Below are 16,108 nucleotides of genomic sequence, written 5' to 3'. Positions count from 1 at the left end.
AAATAGCATAGCTGCCTAATGATTAGAGCTAGTGCCCTAACTACATCCATTCTCTAGTTCTCTGTGAAGGATATTCTTGATCATTGTTTAATAGTCCTGTCAATTTGTATATCAATGATCATGAAACTGATGTTTCGGTTCTCGTAGAGAACTGATTCCCAGCAGTCCAGTTCCTTGGAATTGTTAGTTAGCATGCCTATCGATCCTGCTTATCAGTTCTACTTGCACTCGCATTACAAACAGATGATTTTAGTTGGGTTGGAGGAGGAAAACAGTGGTGCAGTCTGCAGTGTGGATGTGGAAATGACTTTTATTTTTATTGCCCTAAAGACAAGGGTTCAATGGTAAAGTAAAAACCATATTCAGGACAGAAACAACTGCATTATGTTGCTAACACAACTTCACTTCCTTGCAAGCATCAGCACAGAGAGCATGTTAATGCTAAGCTAGCCAAGAACCCAGAGTTCAGTTAAAGTTGAGTGAATGCTGACCTCAGCTCTGCAGCCAGACCCTGAACTTAAACAGATGACCAGTCAAGATGCAGCCTCTGTTTATACCTGATCATGTTTCTAAAGTAGAATCACTGATCATTTTAAAGTCTATTTGCTCTGGTTTTCATTTTTGCTTTGTGTTGTCTGGTTTTTTTGTTCATATATAAATACTAAGAGAAAGTTTAGCATAGAGATTTGTGGTGATGCGTGGGACTGTAGCCTTAGGTTTATATTGTTAAATGGTAATTATAAGACATGCATGCATTTCAGGTCATTTTACACAGTAACATGAAAGTTATTTAATGAGTAGTATAACAAATGAATTTCTCCAGCAAGAAATTGAGTAACTTACTATGAGGTGCCGTAAGGGACATTATTACTGAAACGCTCTCACACACACTACTGAAATTTTAGCTCTCACACACACTACTGAAACGCTCTCACACACACTACTGAAACGCTCTCACACACACTACTGAAATTTTAGCTCTCACACACACTACTGAAACGCTCTCACACACACTACTGAAACGCTCTCACACACACTACTGAAATTTTAGCAAAAAAGGTTGGGGACTGCTGTACTAGCAGGTTGCTGAGTAGAAATCCTTGTAGTGTTTTGAAATATACCACTTTTTCCATCAGTTTCCTTGTCAGGAAACAACTTCCTGTTCAGCAGAAATGCCTCTGGTTTCAGTTGTGTGTGTGAGAGCGTTTCAGTAGTGTGTGTGAGAGCGTTTCAGTTGTGTGTGTGAGAGCGTTTCAGTAGTGTGCGTGAGAGCTAAAATTTCAGTAGTGTGTGTGAGAGCGTTTCAGTAGTGTGTGTGAGAGCGTTTCAGTAGTGTGTGTGAGAGCGTTTCAGTAGTGTGTGTGAGAGCGTTTCAGTTGTGTGTGTGAGAGCTAAAATTTCAGTTGTGTGTGTGTGTGAGAGCGTTTCAGTAGTGTGTGTGAGAGCTAAAATTTCAGTAGTGTGTGTGAGAGCTAAAATTTCAGTAGTGTGTGTGAGAGCGTTTCAGTAGTGTGTGTGAGAGCGTTTCAGTAGTGTGTGTGAGAGCGTTTCAGTAGTGTGTGTGAGAGCGTTTCAGTTGTGTGTGTGAGAGCTAAAATTTCAGTTGTGTGTGTGAGAGCGTTTCAGTAGTGTGTGTGAGAGCGTTTCAGTAGTGTGTGTGTGAGAGCGTTTCAGTAGTGTGTGTGAGAGCTAAAATTTCAGTAGTGTGTGTGAGAGCGTTTCAGTTGTGTGTGTGAGAGCGTTTCAGTAGTGTGTGTGAGAGCGTTTCAGTAGTGTGTGTGAGAGCGTTTCAGTTGTGTGTGTGAGAGCTAAAATTTCAGTTGTGTGTGTGAGAGCGTTTCAGTAGTGTGTGTGAGAGCGTTTCAGTAGTGTGTGTGTGAGAGCGTTTCAGTAGTGTGTGTGAGAGCTAAAATTTCAGTAGTGTGTGTGAGAGCGTTTCAGTAGTGTGTGTGAGAGCTAAAATTTCAGTTGTGTGTGTGTGAGAGCGTTTCAGTAGTGTGTGTGAGAGCGTTTTAGTAGTGTGTGTGAGAGCGTTTCAGTAGTGTGTGTGAGAGCTAAAATTTCAGTAGTGTGTGTGAGAGCGTTTCAGTAGTGTGTGTGAGAGCTAAAATTTCAGTTGTGTGTGTGTGAGAGCGTTTCAGTAGTGTGTGTGAGAGCGTTTCAGTAGTGTGTGTGAGAGCGTTTCAGTAGTGTGTGTGAGAGCGTTTCAGTAGTGTGTGTGAGAGCTAAAATTTCAGTAGTGTGTGTGAGAGCGTTTCAGTTGTGTGTGTGAGAGCTAAAATTTCAGTTGTGTGTGTGTGAGAGCGTTTCAGTAGTGTGTGTGAGAGCTAAAATTTCAGTAGTGTGTGTGAGAGCGTTTCAGTAGTGTGTGTGAGAGCGTTTCAGTTGTGTGTGTGAGAGCTAAAATTTCAGTAGTGTGTGTGAGAGCGTTTCAGTAGTGTGTGTGAGAGCTAAAATTTCAGTTGTGTGTGTGTGAGAGCGTTTCAGTAGTGTGTGTGAGAGCTAAAATTTCAGTTGTGTGTGTGTGAGAGCGTTTCAGTAGTGTGTGTGAGAGCGTTTCAGTAGTGTGTGTGAGAGCTAAAATTTCAGTTGTGTGTGTGTGAGAGTGTTTCAGTAGTGTGTGTGAGAGCGTTTCAGTAGTGTGTGTGAGAGCTAAAATTTCAGTTGTGTGTGTGTGAGAGCGTTTCAGTAGTGTGTGTGAGAGCGTTTCAGTAGTGTGTGTGAGAGCTAAAATTTCAGTTGTGTGTGTGTGAGAGCGTTTCAGTTGTGTGTGTGAGAGCTAAAATTTCAGTTGTGTGTGTGTGAGAGCGTTTCAGTAGTGTGTGTGAGAGCTAAAATTTCAGTAGTGTGTGTGAGAGCGTTTCAGTAGTGTGTGTGAGAGCGTTTCAGTAGTGTGTGTGAGAGCTAAAATTTCAGTTGTGTGTGTGTGAGAGCGTTTCAGTAGTGTGTGTGAGAGCGTTTCAGTAGTGTGTGTGAGAGCTAAAATTTCAGTTGTGTGTGTGTGAGAGCGTTTCAGTAGTGTGTGTGAGAGCGTTTCAGTAGTGTGTGTGAGAGCTAAAATTTCAGTTGTGTGTGTGTGAGAGTGTTTCAGTAGTGTGTGTGAGAGCGTTTCAGTAGTGTGTGTGAGAGCTAAAATTTCAGTTGTGTGTGTGTGAGAGCGTTTCAGTAGTGTGTGTGAGAGCGTTTCAGTAGTGTGTGTGAGAGCTAAAATTTCAGTTGTGTGTGTGTGAGAGCGTTTCAGTAGTGTGTGTGAGAGCGTTTCAGTAGTGTGTGTGAGAGCTAAAATTTCAGTTGTGTGTGTGTGAGAGCGTTTCAGTAGTGTGTGTGAGAGCGTTTCAGTAGTGTGTGTGAGAGCTAAAATTTCAGTTGTGTGTGTGTGAGAGCGTTTCAGTAGTGTGTGTGAGAGCGTTTCAGTAGTGTGTGTGAGAGCTAAAATTTCAGTAGTGTGTGTGAGAGCGTTTCAGTAATAATGTCCCTTAAGGCACCTCATAACTTACTGCATTACTTTAAAGAAAACTGCTCTGTGTAGTATATTAAGGAATATCGATAATCGAATTGGAAATGCTAAATTCTTATTAATCCCAATGCCTTCTCCCCCTTTCAAACTAATAGTAGCATTTAAATATTGCTGTCATGAAGTGATTTATAGTTTTATACTAAAACAGAGTATCAATACCTGTATGTTCACTAGTCGACTCTCTAGCATCTCCTGGTTGGGATCTTCTGATTCCCAGCATTCCCTGCCATTGTGGGATGGGATGGGCCGGGCTTGGCCTTCATCCTCATAGACTGTCCATTTGGTTAGCTTCTCCACTGTCTGATGGGGCAACATGTTCTCAGCGCACAACCAGTCCTGAGCCCACACAGAAAAAGATTGACAACTAAGCTTGAAAGATGTATTGTCTTGAGCATAGCTTGAGAGAAGTACACATATTGAATGCTATTGTTGCTGCGTGCAATGATAGCACTCCCTTAATTGTTAGTTTACCAAGATTTTACACATGTTAACCATCTTAGCATCAACGTGATTACAGGCTACAGTTACAGTTAGCTACACATCTATTTATGTATGAAAATTTTTCCCTTATTTGTTTTATCCAAATGTAAATCTTGGCCTTACAAAAAGCCTTTAATACCTAAATAAATGTATTTCACATTTTCTAGCCACATATTAAACAATGCTTGTTTAAAAGTCCACTAACAAAAATGTAACCCCTACCTGAGGCTTTCCACTCATCCGTGGGTTCCCAGTCCAATGTACCTTTGGTTTGGAGATAGAACATATTCTCCCCTCACCCATCAGATGAGCTACTTCCTTGTCTGCTTCTTCTTCACACAAAGACCGGACACCTGATCTCTCTGCACTGGACTCTCCATTTGGAAATGGTCGAGTGGCAGAAGTGGGCATTGAAGCTAAACTACCTCTTTGTTCTTCTTGTCCTGAGGCCTGTGTTGGACCACCCAGTGACAAGGACATCTTGGTTATGTTGATTTGAGAGGTGTTCACCTTCCCTCTTGCAGCTTCGAACATATTGACTCTATCTTGATTGCCTTTGCTGTTTCTGTCTTCAGCGGTGGACTCATTGAGTCCAGAACTGCTTTTAGGCTCATGTTGAACTGATGTTAATCCTCCAGACAAGGGTTTCTTGATGCACTTTACGACATTTAGATCTGGTTTGACAGGGAGCACAGACTTGACACCTGGCTTTGGAGGTCTGAGCTCTGGGGTTGTGGCTTCTGCTGGTAGAATTGCTGGAGTAGAAGTTTGAAGATCTGCCTTAGGTGCTTCTGTTATATTTTCCTTGCTTAGTTTATTCATTGTCGGGAGTACAACAGCATATCTGGCTTCTACAACTTTCTCCCCACCTAGGACTGTTTCTTCTGTTCCTTCCTTGTCCGTACCCTGGAAGGTTGCTCTCTCTTCAACAATTTTGTTCTCAGTGGAGCTCTTGCTTTTCCTGTTAGCCAGGTTGGCTTTACTGGCAACTCCTACAGCCATCTTTTGTTTGAAAATATTCCCCTTAGATTTTCTTAGGCCATGTTTTTGGTTTATGGCTTGAATTGAGAGCCAGCGAGAAATCCCAATTGCTTTAGTCCAAGCAGAAAGATTTTTTCTCCAGTTTAACCCCTGTGGCATTTTCTTTTGAATCCAGCCAGACAGCCTGCACAAACTCTTCATACCCTTTTCCCGTGCGATCAAATGGTCATTAAAATTATTGAACCCCCCATCAGTTGTGCGTGTAACTGTTTCTTCTTTATCAGGCTTTGCCAAAATCGTGGTTGCTTTGCGTTGGAGAGATAATGTCTTGACTTTCCCCAAGAGCAACATCCGTGACTTCCTGTTAATGACACTCTGGCCCTGCTGCTCTTCTGGATCCAGAATGGTTTTGAGTTCTTCAATTCTGGCTTTGGGAAGCATGATTAGATCAACTTCTACGGAAGAATCTCTCCCTCTGATATTTTTTACTTTATTTGTTAACTGGGTCTCACTTTTTGCTGGGTCAGTCCTGATAAGAGAAATACCCTTTGGAGGCTGAACCCCTTCTGTTGTGGAACGAGATTTGTACTCTTTTTGTGGCTTCTTTTTCTTCTCCTTTTCTTCCTTGGCTTCCTTTTCCAACCTTAGCTTCTCTGCTTTGGCCCGTTGTTTTTCTGTCTTTGCAGCCTGCTGATCCTTTGTCTTTTTAAACATCTTGTATTTCAATCCTTGAGCAGGCTTAGCGGGAGTGTTTCTGTGTTGTCTGACGACTTTATCAGCAGTTGGTTTTTTAGACCTTTCCCCCCAGGTTATCTTCTTGTCTGCAAATCTGTCATGGTTGATAGTTTCACATAGATAACCTCCCTGCTCGTCTTCTTCTTGTTTTTGTTCCTCTTCTTTTCTCCCCTCTTTTTCTTCTTGGTCCTTAGACTCACTTCTGGTGGATTCACCTTCGTCCTTGTCTAATTGTTTTTTTGCTGACTGTTCTGTATCTCTTTGAGTATTCAACACCTCAGATCGCTCACTACTTTCCTCACTAGCCTGCATCTTAACTGGCTCATCATCGCTACTCTGTTCCTCCGCCTCCTCATTATTACTAATTTCGTGTACCGATGCCTCCATTGAGCTCCCTGCATACCCTCTCTTTCTCAGGCTTAGTGTGGAACCCATTATTAATCCTATTTTGAATGGCTGGGAATACTTTTGGTGAATGTTTGGTCATCTTTTTTTTCCCACCTGTAAAGTCATTATCGTTCTTGTGTTGTGCATGCAATTTTCCATGTCCTGTTTTTTTATTTTCTTCCTCTGTATGATGCTCCATTTCATTGGAGCCTCTTCTGCTTTGAACTGCTTTCATTCTTACATTTCTTTTAGTTTCATTGGACTTTCCATCCTTTAGTGTTAATAAAATCCATTTTCTTTCTTGAGGAGACTGACTTGTTTTAGAACTATTCTGTCTCACATTTATTCATAGAATTTTGTTTGTTTTTGTCTTTGTCTTCTGTTTCATGGAATCCGTTCTAGCTTGGGATTCAAGTTGTAGTATGCAATCAGTTCTTCAGAGTTGAACTAACCTACAAAGTATTTTAAAAAAAATGGTTTTTTTGTCATTAAAGTTTTCATTTGGAAAATTGAGACTGCAAAAAGAAAGGTAAGAGGTAAAGCCTTACACATTAAATCAAAATCTAAAAAATTAAATAAATATAGATGACTAGATTATCGAGTAACATAGCTGTCAAATTGAGTGAAACCAGGTCCTTGACTTCATCTTTCACTATTGAGACCATATTTCAGGATTTAAGTCCCTGATCCTTTCGACTTACTTGACATTCCTGAGCTAACTTTGTGGGCTAGAATTAATCTTCAGGATAAGGATAACACACAAGGAAGGAAAGTCCATTCAAAGAGGCTATAAATCTTTTCCAAGTTTGATGACAGTAACAGTAAACAGCAGATTTTGTCTGCGCCTTCAGCCTAGATGTGGCTCTATACCCAGTGTCCCTGGGGGTAAAAGCACAGAGCTCATTTCAGTGTAATATAGCTTACCAGGCTTCTCAGATGAAACCAAGGCATAGCTGGGGGGGCCGCAAAGTCCTCTCGCTTTTCCTCAAGAACTAGTGTTACTGATCGAAATATGTGCTGTGCTCAGGAGGAGAGCTGACACACAAATATCCCACCCACTAAAATTAAACCAAGGGCAGAGAGCCACATATGTAATATACACCCAACAACATTGTATGCCTGTGACACAACAATGACAAAGTTGAACTGCTTGCAGTAAAGTGCAGCCACACAAACACAGAAGGCCTTCTGAATTATTTAGTTCTACCTGGCTGATCAGAGCACTGTGCTGCCATTCATATGGACATCTGCTAAATGGTTGGGAGGAAAGGTGAGAAGTGCTGTTTCAAGTGCTCAATGCAGTTTTAGAGATATAAAAGTGAACTACAGCACAGTAACTACTTGGGCTAGTAATAAGTTCGTAAGGAGCCAAAGTGTTGAGCAGCAATAATGACTCAGACACAAGAATAACTGTTGAGTAGCAACTCTTATATTGTTACAATGCATAAAAAAGATTGTCTAATCTGTACAGAAAGAGTACAAAATAATCAAATTGACTCTAATTATCAGAAATAACATGAATAGTGTGCACACTTAAATGAAATAAAAGTGTCCGTTAGGGCCTTTAAAGAATTGTTTCGGTAACACCTGACTTCACTTCCTGATCTTTGTAAGTGCAGTGTGAACATATGTGTGAGTGTGTACGTGTGCATCTTCTTCATGGTGATTTTCCTCAAAGTGGTTGACTCAACATCTGTTATGACCAGAAGCTCGTCCTGGTCCTCGGACTTTCCTGTTCTCTCTAAACACCTAACCTATAACCCAGGTCTATTATCATATTAAGAACTATTTAAAGTTTAAATTAAATATCAAAATATTGCATCAAGATGTAAGATATCTTAGCTGTACAACATGCATGAAATATGAGAACTAAACATTCAAGTACTCACATATTTCTCTTTTCAGTAATACTGATGGTGAGTAACCATTAACATTCAAAATTTCATACATCACAGCCACATCAAAACCATGTGCAAATAAAACAACAAAGTACACATGCTGAGTTCGGTTTAGAGGTATCAAAGTATCGAGCTTAATTTCTCTAACACTATAGGTCTGCACCAAAAATTACCCCCAGTTACGTTAGACTCACAGTAGAAATGAAATAAATTCTTTCAATAATTTGCATATTACAAAATAGAACATTATTTTACTCTCTTCATCTGATTTTTTTAAATTAGCATCATTAAACTGGCAACAGGAAAATAAAAAGACTCACTCTTTTATATTTAAATCAGCATAAAATAAAAGACACTGTTCGGAAACACTGCACAATTATTGTGGAGAGAAATAGGACCCAAGTGCAGACACAGATAACCAGCTTAACTGAGACTTAACTTTTGCCTTCATTTTGCGTGTGTTTATTTTATCTGAAAAATTAAAAAACTTAAAATGTCTTAACAAAACATTTGCTTTTCATAATATACATGTCATTAAATAATTTTATTTTTAAAATAATCTTAAAATGTTATCCTACAAAATGTGCAGCAATTTAATTTATTTGTTCTTTTTAGGTGATAGTATGTAGGACCCAGGACGACCGTATACCTGCATCTCTACCAACTTGCGTCTCAGTTTCTGTGCACTCCAGCCTCTTCTGTTCCATGTGAGAGGATTTTCTCTTAGGCAGGAGAAATTATCTCCAAGAAAACAAACAGACTCAGCCATCGCATAGCGGAACAAATTACTTGCATGCATATCCTTAAATGCATGCAAGTAAAGTAAATGTTTTTACTTTACAAGTTCATAAGCATTTCCCCTTTCCAGTTCACAATCAGTTCTACGCCCAGGTTTAAAAATGTGTATAAGAAAATTGGCCTAATATAATATTATTTATAAAAACACTTTCCAGCGGTTAATTGCATAACTACCTTGAGGCAGGACCTCACAACAGAAGCACACTCCATAATGTGTTGTACATTATTATATGTATATTATATGTATTTTTCATCTATTGTATTTACCAACATCAAGGAGTCAAAGCAAAGAAAGACCAAATCATGGCCCATGTTTAAACAAGGAATGTTTATTGATCAAATTTTTTTGTTAAGCAATTAAACATAATTTTTCACCCCCAAAAATTACATTTTCAAAGCAACACAAAGATGGCCCAACATCAGACCGGATTGTGAACTCCACTCTGTGGAGTGGGCAGTCATAATGAAGCAGTACACTTTAATTTGTAGCTTCAAGCTGTTCTTTATATTTTTGGCCACCAGATGTCCCCAGAGATGACTGTGTTGAAAAGCTTCAAGTAATGAAGCTTCAACACAAGCTTTAATGCTTCAACACAAGCTTTAATGCTTCAACACAAGCTTTAATGCTTCAACACAAGCTTTAATGCTTCAGAAAGCTTTGTTTGACCATCACCATGCAAAAGTAATACAAAGGAGCCAAAAACCTGAGTGGAGACATGGAACATAAATGGTCTATATTTGTATAGCGCTTTTACTAGTATAGCGCTTTTACTATTCCCCCCTAGGGACCCCAAAGCGGTTTACACACCCAGTCATCCACCCATTCACACACTGGTGGAGGCAAGCTACAGTTGCAGCTGCCCTGGGGCAGACTGACAGAAGCGAGGCTGCCAGATCGCGCCATCGGCCCTTCTGGCCAACACCAATAGGTGAAGTGTCTTGCCCAAGGACACAACGACCGAGACTGTCCGAGCCGGGGCTCGAACCGGCAACCTTCCGATTACAAGGCGAACTCCCAACTCTTGAGCCACGGTCGACCATTTTTACAACACCCTCAGGTCTCAGGAAGAAAGTCGTCAGGTCTCAGACAAAAAAATGTCAGGTCTCAGGTGTCAGGCAAACATTCATCAGGTCTCAGGGGGAAAAAAAACAGGTCTCAGACTAAAAGCTGGATCCATAAGTTAAAGTTTTGCGTTATTTTCTTGAAATTTCGAGTTATTACTTCAAAATTTAGGAAAAACTTGAAATTTTGAGTTACGGATCCTTTTATTCATCTTTTACTTGGAGAAATGACATGGATGATAAGCAGACAAACCAGCAACACACAGAGAAGGACAAAAGGCTTAAATACATAGAGGGATAACGAGGGAAGAAACAGTAGGGAAACACAGCTGGGAGTAGTCAAACGGCCCAGGACCGTAACAATTATCCACTTTAGTTCACTCTCATAACTTTAATATTACCACTACTCTCTTTAGCACACAGTGAACCGACAGGAAAAATAGCTTCAGAGCAGCTACAGGAAAATGTTTCTCACAGTTGCTTTGTGTTTCAAAGCCGAACACACCAGTATCAGAACAGCAGCAGCTCTCCAGCTGGATAGTAAGTGGTAAGCCTGTGCTAGCATTAGCATGGACAAGGACGGTAAGAATCTTCAAGTTTTTGACATTAGTTCTCTCCTTCATTCACTCACTCAGCTCCAGGCTTCCAGTAGGTAAGTAGGCTGGCTTTCTGTTTTTTTCTTGTCCCACAGTTTAACTCTGGGTTTTCCCCTTTTTGTTCTCTGTGTTTCTAGGTCTTCTTTTCAGTAGTTGCCTTCACTACCATGGCTGAGATCAGAAAGAAACCCAGGAGAATCACGTGCCTTCACCTCACCTCCCAGTTGACAGGCTGAATGTAGGCTTTGATTGGCTGTTGAGAGCTAGGCAACACCATGTGGGGTGAACTGAGCAGTGCATTCGATTGCGATAGGAACTGTAACACTTGAGGTAAACAAGTAAAATAAAGAAAATAAATACTGTCTCTTCTTTTATCTTTTGTGTCATCTAATTGTGTTTTTTCCATCTGGGTTACATTAACAATATGAGCTGATGGACAGGATGAGAAAGAGCACGGTGAGAAACAGGTTCCTCTACGTGCTATACGTGTAGAGGAACCTACCCAGGATGGAATTAATCCGACATTCCATTATGAAATTACAGAATTTCAGCTGTTGCATGTCCCAGTAAGTTATAGAGAAAACAGATATTTTATCTCAAAGATTTTACAAAGTCATAATTCATGATTATTCACTGTTGTTATACATTATTAACCTGTTTGTTATATGTAATAATCAGTTAGAAATTGTGTTTTCATGTCATTTTAAGGTAAAATGATTACTTAAATGCAAAATGTTGGCCTTTTATTAATAGTGTAAGGTTTGTATTGTAATGTATATAATCGCACAATTTATATTTAATATTAAATTGAACAGCTGATGGGACACAATGACTCTTACTTAAAACAGAGGGGGGCTGGCAATGCTGCAGTCTGCATTTCAGTTGATCAGCCAAACAATACTGACAAGCTACTGGGAATCTGTAGCAGCACCCAAGAAATGAATAATGTATATATGCAGGAGCCAAACACCAGGAGTCTCCATCACCTCAGACTAGTTGTTCTCCTTCTTGCTGGACCAGGCCCTGGACCTGGACCAGCAACCTGGTGGTGTCAGTCAGCATCCTCCTTGGCTATAGACTAAGGATGAGGTGACTTGCAGTCCTTGTCCAATCTTCTTAGACTTCCATGAGGAAGCAGGGTTTCTTCCAGGGTTGCTCCAGACCCCAGCCAGAGACTGAACCCAAGCCTACAACTGCTGTGATTACTTACTTACTTTTCTAAACCCGACATATCAGAGGAAAGGGAGGGATCAGAGGGAAACTCGGGCTGACCAGTACTTCCTCCCTCTACCTGTCTTACACACACTTCAAGTGGTGTTCAGGACATGCAGGCAGGACATGGAGACAGGTAGTCTTTGACATCCTTAAAGATGGGACCAGAACAGGCACTGGAGAAAAGAGATGGTGCAGTTCTTACCAGGGTGGCAGGTATACCTGGTGGTCTGGGCACCGTGTATTACTTGGAAGGTACAAAAAGATGGTTAGGTGGACCGATACCTTGGTCTTGGTTGTCACACTGGAGAATCCTGATCAGTGATCACTGAGTAAGCGAAGCACCTGAAAACAAATCTACTGCACAATCGTAGGGACAATGAGGTGGGAGAGAGAGCCTTTTCTGAATACTAAGTAATTATAAACAGCAATACCTGAAGACAGATCCGAGGTGTCAGATGGCTGAAGGAGACAAACACGATTTTAAACAGTGCTGGTGACAGAAATTGTTCCAACCTAAGATGCTATTATGGGTCCAGTAAATGTGGACCCATAACCAGCTTGCTTGACCTACAACAAGTGGGGGGTTCCAGGGGCTTCAGAAATGTACAATTGAATGTGAGAGACTACTCTGTGAGCGATGTCAGAGAGGTGAGTTCAAACCACTGCCAAACCACCCCCCAGCCTGTGCTTCAACGATTCTGATAGTTAGTATGACTCGGGGACGTTGATTCATTTAAGCTAACATAATGATCCTGCTGTAACCAGGTTTGTGATTTTTTTTAATGTTTAAGTCGTATTTTGCTGGTTTCACATTTAAGTTAAGTAAGTCTGTTTGGGAGCTGACAGTTTCTAAGTGGATGGGGTTTTGAGGGGATAACAGGAGGTGTGAAGCTGCAGAGAGGCGTGTAAGACTGAAACTCTGCTTCCTGGTCCCAACTCTGGATAGTCACGTTTTGGGGGCTTTAATAAATTTGGCCAGATTTCTAGAAATGAGAGCTGCTCCATCCAAAGTGGGATGCATGCCGTGTCTCCTAACAAAACCAGGTTTCCTCCAGAAAGTTTCTCAAGTATCTATAAAGCCCACATCGTTTTGGGGACACCGCTTAGACAGCCAGCAATTTAAGGAGGACATGCGGCTAAACAAACTACAGAGTACGACATTGTTTTGGCAAAGTTAAGCACCAATTCAGTAATAATTTCAGTGACCTTCGATTGACATAACCAGGTGTCATTACTGCCGATGTGAATGATAATTTTACTGAATTTATGTTTACCCTTAGCCAGCAGTTTAAAATTTAAAGGTAAAAAACTTGGGCGTGTGGCTTGGTAGAGCTCTCCTTCAAGTCTCATGTAAAAGAGACAACAAAGACTGTCTTTTATCACCTAAGGAATAAATCAGACAAGTTTTATCACTTGGCAGTGCAGAGATTGTTGTCCATGAATTTGTGCCTTTGTGCTTGATTACTGTAATGCTCTCCCTACTGGGTTACGGAAGAAAAGTTTTAGAGGTTTACAGATGGTACAAAATGCAGATGCTCACATTTTAACCAAAACTGGGAATTTTGAGCACATTATCCAGTACTGAAATCTCTTCACTGGTTGCCTTGCCAGATTTAAGCAGATTCTAAGGTCCTGTTGCTCACCTACAAGGTATTAAATGGTTTGGCGCCTTCATATTTCTCTGACCTTTTGTACCTCTATGTTCCATCCTGTGCTCTCCGATCTCAGGATACTGGCCTTCTAAAGGTTCCTAAAACCAGAAGAAAAACTACTAGGGAGCCTGCTTTTTTTTTTTTTTTGTGGAACAACCTCGCTCAAGATATTAGGCAGGCATGCTTTGTGGTTTTCAAATCCAAGTGTTAAACTTGTTCCCCCTGTCCTACATGTATTAATTCTATGCCTCAAGTTTTTCCTGGTTCTTATTGCTTTTCCCTTTTGCTTTATCAGTTTTTAAACTGTATTGTTTTTATTATTTGTATATATATATTTTTATCTTCAAATACTTGTTCAGCACTTTGTTTGAAAGTGCTTTATAGATAAAGTTTTTATTATTATCAACACTTGGATCACGCAGGACAGCTGATTCCTCCTTTATTGTATAGATTTTACCAGAGATAGTTATGCTCTGCAAGTACATAACACTGTAGCTAGGCTTTTTAGAGGAAACGATACCAAAAAGGAGTACTGAGCTTTGGCAGTTCATGAGGGTCAAATAATGGGTTCTGAGTTGACATGTGGTCTCTGAACCAAGCACACATAGACTTGAAGACTTGGGGACACTCACAATCAAGTATTGCATTGCAGCATAGTCATTTTGTGCTATGTTAAAAAAAATAAAAAAATGGAGATACTGTGCAGAAAAAAAAAGAGCCAGACAGTCATTCTTTGAAAAAACAATTTTATCCTAGAAAACTGTAGTGTAAAGTTATTTTAAAAAAATTAGCGTTCTTTCACTACAAAAATAGATTCTAGACTGATGCTAAAACACCCAGCATTGTGAGAGATAGTACCAAAATATTTCCTTGTGTGATCTAAATAGCAGCCAACCCCAGTTACAACAGATCCACAGGTAAAGAGTCATTTATATATTAAAAATATTTCAGCACAATAGTTTATAATTACATTCCTAAATTACAGTATTTATTACCTGCAAAAGCAAAATATTAAAATCAGAACATGCACAAAAATTGCAGTAGTGCATCAGTACCTATGCGTGGTGTAAAGAATGTGTAATGCTAATTAAATGATAAGTCAAAATAACACACGCACACACATCAATCATCTCAGGCATTACTGAACATGTTCCACTGATTTTCTGAATAGCATGGAAGCTCATTAACATAAAAAAAAAAAAAAAAACACTAAAAGTTAAAATCATGCCAACTTTGTCGATATAAATTTAAAAAGTTAAGACATGAAAAAATATAAAGACTATGCATGAAGTGAAAACGCATGATTTGTGTTACATCAATGTTGTATAAACAAACAAAACCAACAAAGAACCCCAAACGAATTAAAATAGTGTCACCTAATTCAGACTGAAACGCGCGTTTCCTCTGCGTTTCAGTGTCTCAAGAATTTGTCAAGTTTTTGTTACAGCAACTTGTTAATTTAACACTTTATAATTTTGGACACAACATGTTTTTGCAGGTAGAAATGGGCTTTCCTACAACAAATCACAAATCTAAACTACACAAAATATTTATCAATGTTATTTAAAATCATCCCCCAAATTTCTTCTTCATGTCTCTATGAGGAGATGAAGGCCAGTAAGATATACAGCAGAGTACAGTGACTAGATGGTGATGCTGGTAGTGATAAAGGCCATTAGAACATCAAGTGAATTTAAACAAACAGTTTTATACCAAACAAAACAGCTCAGTAGCTTCCATGTCAGATGTAGAAGGCTGATTTGAAGGGATCCGGTCACACGCCAGTAATGTGCCTCATCCAGCTTTGGGTTTAAATGGGTGTGGCCATGCTATGGCAGCAGTGTATGGTCCTTAGGCACATGTGGTGTCACTTCCTTCACATTCTTTGCACCATTACTGAGCCAAAGCCCTAGATGTTCAGAAAGCACTTCTGACAAGAGCCTATTGGTGTCTCTATGAAGGGGCCAGTGTGAGCGCAGCATCAGTAAATGGCGGGATGGGTAAGTCTTTGAGGAGAGGGGTCAGGTGTCAGTAGTGTCAGCTAAAATGGAGGCAAGATCTGTTGCTTAGGTCCATTTTAGACATATCAACATGTCGGTTCTCTGTAAAGATATAGCACAAAAACACCATGAACCAACAGATGTGGATTCAAAAATTGATTGCATGTTTTGCATTTGTAGGAAAGAAAGTGCTACAAAGTCTCACCTCAGCTGTTGAGATAGGCTCCTCACGCTACAGCACTTTTCACATTATTCTCCAGGAATGACCTTTGACAAACAGAAAACAGAATCCATTAACACGATCGGTTACAATTGTCCAACTTCATGTTCACCTTTAAAAACCCAAGAGCTATAATCTCAGCATTTTAAAAGTTTATGATACAATTAGAAAAAGACTGAGCAAGTACAGCTTGTTTGCAAGGCTTACTAGGCAAAAGCCTCTTCTCGCTATAAGGAACATAGAACCGTGCCTTAGATTTGCAAGGTTATATTTAAATAAACCACAAGACTTTCAAAAATGATTTGGATGATTGAGATTGAAGTAAAGATGTATGGTCAAAATGCACAGTGTGATGTTTGTCGTTAATATTGGAGAAATGTTAGAAGAATTTCTGGGTTGAATGAGTTCAATTTTCTCGTAACATATCAAGTGAAAATCTGCAAGAAAAAAATGTTGGTAGCTTTTTAAGCCAAAGAATTACGTCAGTTTACTTTTAAAGGTTAATTGGGAAAAATATTAATGGATTCAGAGTTCTGGGATTAACACCAGCATCACAGTAACAACACA

At 39.8% G+C, this 16,108-nt stretch overlaps 1 protein-coding gene across 3 annotated transcripts in view; it reads right to left on the bottom strand.

Moving 5' to 3' along the window:
* Window positions 1-14,050: 14,050 nt before the first annotated feature.
* The window catches only part of llgl2 (LLGL scribble cell polarity complex component 2), a 45,957-nt gene continuing 43,899 nt past the window's right edge, over window positions 14,051-16,108 (bottom strand). For all 3 annotated transcript variants that reach the window (XM_076887190.1, XM_076887189.1, XM_076887191.1), the window contains 2 exons: window positions 15,527-15,588; window positions 14,051-15,423 (listed from right to left, as the gene is read on the bottom strand). In XM_076887190.1, the coding sequence (XP_076743305.1) occupies window positions 15,549-15,588 (40 nt within the window). In that variant the 3' untranslated portion in view covers window positions 14,051-15,423; window positions 15,527-15,548. The remainder of the gene's footprint in view (window positions 15,424-15,526; window positions 15,589-16,108) is intronic.

Source organism: Maylandia zebra, linkage group LG8 (genome assembly GCF_041146795.1).
Source record: "Maylandia zebra isolate NMK-2024a linkage group LG8, Mzebra_GT3a, whole genome shotgun sequence".
Lineage (NCBI taxonomy): Eukaryota > Metazoa > Chordata > Actinopteri > Cichliformes > Cichlidae > Maylandia > Maylandia zebra.
The sequence above is the reverse complement of the archived record's forward strand: the minus strand, read 5'-3'. Positions and strand labels throughout refer to the sequence as shown.